Genomic DNA, 7,498 nt, shown 5'->3' with positions numbered 1-7,498 from the left:
CGGGCGCAACCGCCCCCCCCCCCCCTCCCCCCCTTCCTCCGCGCTGTCGCGATCCCCCCCCGCCCGGTCCCCGCGAAGCCCCGCGGCTGCGCGTACTTTCCCGGTGACAGCGCGAGGGCTCCCCTGTGACTAACGAGCCTTCCCGCAGCCTCCGATTACCGGGTTCCTCATGCAGGGGACCGGCCGCACGTTACAACGGAAATCAAACTCAAAGCAGGGCAGCCGGTGCCCGAAGCTTTCCCAGCAGTTCGGCAATTCCCAAACGCACCCCGGGGCGAGGCCTCGGCCGCTGCCTCCAGTGCCCTGCTCCCAGCGAAAACCGGCCCTTCGTGAAATGAAAATTGTTCCACAGTTGTTTATCAACGGCAGCATTTTTTCCCCTGACAGACAGGCGTGTATGCCACCAGGCCTGTATTTATGAGAAATTATTTTACATCTATTAAGACCAAAGAACACCACACAAATCATCATCCAGGCTATGACGACCCGCAGCTTCAGCAGGGCATGCTTGCCTAAAGCTTATTTTTCACCATTTACTCAGTCACATAACATGTTTTAAAACCAATTATAATAGTATATACACAATCTACTTCTTGTTAACAGTCCACGCTATGCTGTTCCGTACACCAAACTGGGACAAGGGAAAGGCAGGAGCCCAGAGCGGCCCAGGACACCGCCATCTCGGGAAAGGGCGTTATTCATCCGAGTCCAGGTCGCTGTCTCCTGCAATGGAATGGAAGTCCTCACTGTCTTCCTCATCTTCAGACAGATGGACCTGACTTAATACGCTTGGCCCACAGCGCTGCTGTTCTTCCTCTTCCTCCTCTTCCGAGACCTCATACCCTCCAATACTGCTGAAACTAGTATCCCTTGTGTTGGATTTTGGGTCTGGCTCTTCATAGCTGCCGTAACTACAAGAAAGAAGAAATACATTATCTATTAATTATACTATCAAATATTCAAATCAGCTGCTGATACCAACAATTCTGTATTTAACTCCTGTAAAAGTTCCCTGGCTTGAAGTCCTTGTGGAACACTCGGAGCCACTGTGCACTTCAATTCTGTCAATGGCCAGCTTTTTAAAATAGAAAAAAACCCAAACACCCAGCTCTCCTGGTGAAACAATTGCCTACTAGCATCCTCATTGCACTCTGATATACTCAGGTGAGGAGAAACAGATTGCTCCAGCACCTTCCATCTGTCACCTTTACTGCAGACAGAAAGGCAGACAGCTCATTCTCACCATCTTCTCTAGCATTTTCTGCTGGCTACCATCAAGCTACTGGACTGGACCAAGCATTTGTCTGACCCAGCAGAGCTATCTGTACAATAATTTATTAAACAAACATCAATAATAGCATTAAGGGACAGAATTACACAAGTTGAAAAATAACAGAGAATCTAATGCTAATACTCTATATAATGGCCAGAGAAGGAAGAATAGGTCAGTATTCCCTCAAGTGAATGCAAAACAAAAATGCAAAATAAAGCTGATATTGCTGTACTTGTAATTTTCTAATAATGGAACTCCTTCCAAAATACAGACTATGCATATTCCTATCCTTTTGGATTTCAACTAAGCAGTCTCCTTTCAAGTAAGGAAATGTTTATTCTTAGAGAAAAAAGCCAAAAATCATGAAGTTGATCAGCTAAATCATCTTGTAACTTCAAAGGCATCTTGTACTTTCTGAAACAACCTATAAAAACCTTTACTGGTCCTGCCTTCCAAAATCACTATGTACAGGAAGTCTACCTACAAGAAAAAACTTTTTTACTTCAACACTTTCATTAGTGAAAATCTAAAAGCAAAACCAAGTTTCTGTCAATAGGAAGTACATTGCAATTATGGTAATAATGGTTGCAGCAATAAAAACAATGACAAAATAACAGAAAAGAAAAAATGTGAAATATTCTTCAGCTTTCTATGATAAACACTTCAAAATCTTTAAGAGAAGGGATTTTGTTTTGAAAAACAATTATAACAAGATTCTCAGCTGTAATTACCTGATATTACTGTCCTCCATAACATGAGATGTCTCCCCACCGTCTCCTTCATAAGACATCATGCTCTCTTCATTGTCCATGCCCATTCGTGTGTTCTCTTGAAGAACATGAGGTTGCTTAGGTCTCACTGCATTGGGCTCCACATCTGAGTCGCTGCCACTCTCACTCAGTTGGATAGCTGTGTGATAAGCCAACATTTGGTCACAAATCGAAAGTTTTGTTCTGTCAGTTACATACCTGTTGTCTTTGCTTAAAGGCTATATATAATATTGACTGTAAGGAATGTACACAAAGTAGTGTCTCCACAAGGTAGCAGAAGGGGTATTTGGGATGTGATACCACTTACTGGATACTCAATTCTGATGTTATTCAAATGCAATCTCATTACCACCATTACTCAAAAAGGCCTTATTTGCTTGTCTACTCTGAATAATTCCTCCTTGTTCCCCCCTAATGACTTTCAGAAGCCATCACTAAATGCCACTATAAGCTTTTCTGCATGGCCAGTTTTTTAGTAAAACGGGGAAACACTGTGAAGAACCTCCAGACACCTCTTAACAGTTCTCTATAACACCGACCACTGTTTCACATCAAAATAAATGTTGTGCTTTTACTAAGCTGCTCATTCCTGGCTCTGCACACCAGATCATAGTCCCCTACATTTCAGAACCATTTGCAGTTTCACTTTATGAAATACAGTTGATCAGATCTTGTCTTAACTCAACTTTCTTTTGTGTCCATGCTTACAGCACTCTTACTCCACTTTGGTTTCAGTTCCATTTATGTTTATCCAGTCTTCTCATATTGCCCTTTGGTGTCTCTTCTTTTTTTGACTACTAGACCACCTGGCCTACATATCCCAATTATGTTCTATTCTCTCTACTGCATGTTTTTGTGATGGAAGCATGAGAAGATTAGCTGGGTTTGTGAACAACCAGTTCCTATTCAACCTTTTATAAAAAAGGACACCTACATGAGAAAGGATTATCTCCCTCTTCATCACTCCCATCATCATCATCTTCTCCATCAGACATGAGCAAATCTTCATAGAGGACACTGGCCTGTGGCTGCTGGGCTGATCCTTCTTCTTCATCAGCAAGGTCACCATCTGCATCTTCAACTTCCTAGGTGACACAGAACAGGGCTAGTGAAGATCAAAGAACATAGAAACTACTGCTGCCATTTCTAGCACATGCCTATTATTTATCACACTGTTCATTCTGAAGCGTTCGCTTATTTCACAATGCTAACATTTTAAAACTACATTTAAGAGTCTAGCTGTCACTACTCATACTGCTGTGTTTCAGGGTGGCAGACATAGCAGACAACCCTTATACTATGGAGACTTCTACCACAAGTATGCAAGTCAACACGTAGACTGTTGGCTGGGATTTCTGTAAATATACTCACTGGGGCTGGAGTCTTAGGTTTCCCATCATCATCCTCATCAAACCCTTCAATATCTACGTCAGAGTCTTCCTCGCCCAGCCTACCTCGCCCCTGGCGTGTCTGAATGGAGAACACAAAGAGTAATACCATTGAGGAAGGCACCACTGGACATATATCAAAGGGTATGACTGACATGTGGACCACAATGATGAGTGTGGGAGTACAGGGGCGGAAAGACAAAAAGAAAAGTATCACTCTCAGAGCAAGGATCCTTCCTCTCTTTATTCCAAGATCAGAGAGCACACAGTCTCCACACACTTTTATCCTGATGTGTTCATCCTTGAAAAGGGAATCTCCAGCCTTACAGCACCAAGAGTTCTTTGCTTACCTAGCCATTTCTGGAAAATACCACTAGGTCTCAAAAAGTGCTTATTTTCACAAAATATTTTAAAAGCAGACATCAGTTTCCACTAAATCTTCTCCTGCTCTTCTCTCTCATATCCTTCCCTCAATCACCGTGAGTCCAAGGTAGAGAGGACATGCAGATTCTGTCCCAAACACTACAAATTGAAAGTCTGTAGAAAGCTTGAAGGCTTCCAAATCTAGAAGGCATTCTCAAAGCTACAGCCAGCCACAATACTAGACAGAACTGTTCACATTCAGTCTCTGTTTGGATTGCCCAGAACAGCTCTCACCAGTATTTCTGATACCACTTTCAGTCTTGTGGCCCTCCTCACCTTCTTCCTCCTCCTGGTAATTTATTTTCATGGTTATATTACTGCATCTCCTTCTGCTATTCCCTCTCCTCCAAGATTTTTTTAAAATTTATTTTTACAGAATAAAGAATAAGAAAAAATACTCTGTGGTTACTGTAACAAGTTACTGTAACCTGTCACCTTTTTTTTGTTTTCTTTTACAACTATAAGGTAACTACAGTGGCAACCATCTCTTCCTAGGTGTTTGTAGAGCTTCTAATCATCATTGGATGTGACCATAATAATCTAATTATCTTCTTCCAAATCTGTAGAATATACTTCACCATTTCCCTATTCAGAATCAACAAGGGATTGCATATTAGCCCGCTGTAGCATGAGTCACCAGGTTTTTTACTCCCAGAAGTAGTGAAGCAAACAAATATCTGGCCTTAGGCAGATTCTTCTGCAGCTTTTGATTCTCTATTCTTTGTTTTGCAGTGTCTCAATTCCCAGTGCTCTTTAATTTTTTCCTTTTCCCTCAAAGCAGTCAAAATGAAGGAAATTGTGTAACTTTTGAAATGGATTCTCTTCTCTGCTTGGGAAAACTGCTGATCTTTGTCACCTGTTTCCTACAAAGTAACTGCCTCCCTTCAGTAATTTGCTTATACAACCCAACTCTCCAACCACATGAAAAAATGGAGGATTCTGACCTGAGTTCCTCGCTTCTCTGGGGTAGTGATGGGAGTGTCCATAGCAGACAAATTGCTCTCATCTTGATAGACTGAAGCATCATGTGACATACTGAGGGAAGTGCTGGTATCATACAAATCAGGTGGCTAAAGTATATGTAGAAACAGGAGACATAACATTCTCAGACACTGGACTGAGATTAGAACAGTATCTTGAGAGGCAAGACTGGGATTTCAGGACAAAATGCATTTTTGGGCATGGTGTTTATATTTTTAAATCCTGTTTAATCAAAATAAGCTATTTATTCTTAAAGAACAAACATGGTAAAATGCAATGGATCACAACCTCATGTTTGGTTTGCCAAACAGCAGATTTCAAAGTAGAAGTCAGTACTTCTATACAGTGCAATCCTACAGAGGCCAAAATCGTAAATGGACTCCAAAAGGATTAGATAGATTTATAAAGAACAGGCCTCTCTGCAACTCATAAATACAATGGTCCAGATGCAACACCAGTTTAAGGTGCCTGAACAGCCAATTGCCAGAAGCAGAGAGGCTTCACTGTAAGAAGGATCACTGTACGTTTGCATCCACTTACTTCTGGTCCCTGCTAGAGACAGAATACCTGATTACATGAACCTTTGGTTTGACTCAGCATGGCCCTTTTCCATTCCTACAATGGAAATGGTGGTGTAACCACAGTGCTGCTATCAGAACTGGGAAAAGTCTATTGCATATGAAATAGCAAAGCTTCAGCTTTCAATCAATTCTATGTAAATCACTGTCTCAAGAGTCCCTAAAGCTGACAAAAGCAAGAAAAAAGGGAGGTTTGGATAAAACGTTCTAAAAGCCAATCTGTAGCTTGCATGCCATTTGACCACTGAAGAGATAATGAGGAACTACAGGTTAGGATTTTGATAAGATGCCCTTACAATACACAGTTTATGTATCATAACAATCCTGAAAGTGTTATGAGCAGTAGCAATACTGTTTAAAATAGTCAAAACAAGCTGCCTAAGAATTTAAGCAGACATGTAAACCACAGGCAGCCTTCTACTTGCTGGATTTGCTTTTTATATCCTGGAGTGGAGTCCAGCTCCTGAAGACACATACAGGGAGATAAATATTAGTCATCACAACTGCATTTGAAATAAAGGGAACTAAAGCCAAGCAACCATCACCAGACCTGCCTATCTGTGACAAGTTTGGGAGTGTGGGAAGCAGGAGTGTACCTCCAGCCAAGAAGCAGAGAGAAAGCGTGGCCTTCAGATGAGGAGAAGCTCAGGATGCTGTCTCCTTTAGCAAGCACAGAGAAGGAGCAGACAACTAGTAGGCAGTTCACTGCTCAGGCCTCTCTTCCTTTATCCTGATCATCAACTTCGACAAAAAATCAGAACAGGTAATACAACTCTTGGGAAGGCAACCGCCAGATAGAAGAATGACATTTTTGTACCTCGTTCTCTGAGGTATTGGGATCATCCTTGACTCCATCTAATATTCCTTGAAATGTGTCAATAGATAGTTTCAACAACTGATCTCCAAAGATTCCCTTGCAGCCTGCCACTTCCCATTGCCTGGAACGTCTTTTTGCATGATACTGAGCTTCAGTATTCCCACCCCATTGAATTCAATCATCATTCCCAGCAAGTTTTTCCTAGCTTCCTAAAATGCTACATTTTGGGGTGTTTTTTTGTGGGGAGACATGGAAGGAGGGTGTTAAAATATTGCCCTACAATTGTTTGTAGCCTGCTATCCTGGCTCCAGCCATGTAATCTTTGTATACTTATTGCCTAAACAAAATTTTCTGTTAAAAATAATCTTTGTAAGTTCTAAAATAGATCCTGAACTTCAAGCCCCTCTTTTCTGTTCTGACTTTACTAAAATTCAATGCAACTTTCCAGATGTAATCACACCAGACTTGCACAGAATAAAAAAAAAATTATTGATCTACAGTTGGGATGAAAAACTGCAAAGGAAGCTTTGCTCTGTCTTTCTACACTGGGTATACAACAGCTGAATTTTAATCATTCAGTTACTGGTAGAGAGATCTTTCCTAAGGCTTATGAACTTCAACAGTTTTTCCAAATAAACAGAAGGCAGATCTCAGACACTAGGATGACATTCCTTGAACCATTACATAATTTATCAGGCAAATTCCAATGGCAATTTTATTTTTCAGGAATGAACTTGTCATTCCTGATTAAAATTTTTTTACTGATGTTTTTAAAAACCACCACACAGACAAAAGCAAGAAGAATCATTATCAACAACAACAAAAGGTCTAAATAGCTTATAAAACTTTGTCAAACTGTAAACACCAAAAAAGCAGTCTGTCATACAATCTCCACTATGAATTATGCTTTCAACTTGGTCTATAATCCATGCAATGTAACTGACACACAAAATTGTCTGCTATAAAATAGTAATGAAGAGTAAAAAATGTTATTTCCATTAGAACCAAAATAAAGAAATGTGAAGAATCCCAGCAAAGAATGCAGAGGAGTCATACTTTGCTGACCATATCAGGCAATTTCTTTGCTCATAGCAATAAGCCTTTTCAACAACGCCCCCACCAAACAGGTCTCTGGCTTCTCCTCAGCACTACAGTATTGATGGTTTTTCCTCATGTTTTCCTTACCTTTTCACTGCTTTGCTTTCTGAGGGTTTCTAACTGCTACACTTGCAGAGTCCTTGAATTTCTAACCAACATTCGGTTGTACC

The 7,498-nt window shown here is 40.9% G+C and overlaps 1 protein-coding gene across 7 annotated transcripts in view; it reads right to left on the bottom strand.

The window, feature by feature from the left end:
- Nucleotides 1–507: 507 nt before the first annotated feature.
- Nucleotides 508–7,498, bottom strand: part of TAF1 (TATA-box binding protein associated factor 1) — a 32,438-nt gene continuing 25,447 nt past the window's right edge. For 3 of the 7 annotated variants that reach the window (XM_080365469.1, XM_080365472.1, XM_080365474.1), the window contains 5 exons: nt 4,799–4,924; nt 3,415–3,513; nt 2,978–3,128; nt 2,005–2,182; nt 508–911 (listed from right to left, as the gene is read on the bottom strand). In XM_080365469.1, the coding sequence (XP_080221595.1) occupies nt 695–911; nt 2,005–2,182; nt 2,978–3,128; nt 3,415–3,513; nt 4,799–4,924 (771 nt within the window). In that variant the 3' untranslated portion in view covers nt 508–694. The remainder of the gene's footprint in view (nt 912–2,004; nt 2,183–2,977; nt 3,129–3,414; nt 3,514–4,798; nt 4,925–7,498) is intronic. The other 4 variants (XM_080365471.1, XM_080365475.1, XM_080365470.1 and 1 more) reach the window with 3 other exon arrangements.

Source organism: Falco punctatus, assembly GCF_963210335.1.
Source record: "Falco punctatus genome assembly, chromosome: 15".
Taxonomy (NCBI): domain Eukaryota; kingdom Metazoa; phylum Chordata; class Aves; order Falconiformes; family Falconidae; genus Falco; species Falco punctatus.
The sequence above is the reverse complement of the archived record's forward strand: the minus strand, read 5'-3'. Positions and strand labels throughout refer to the sequence as shown.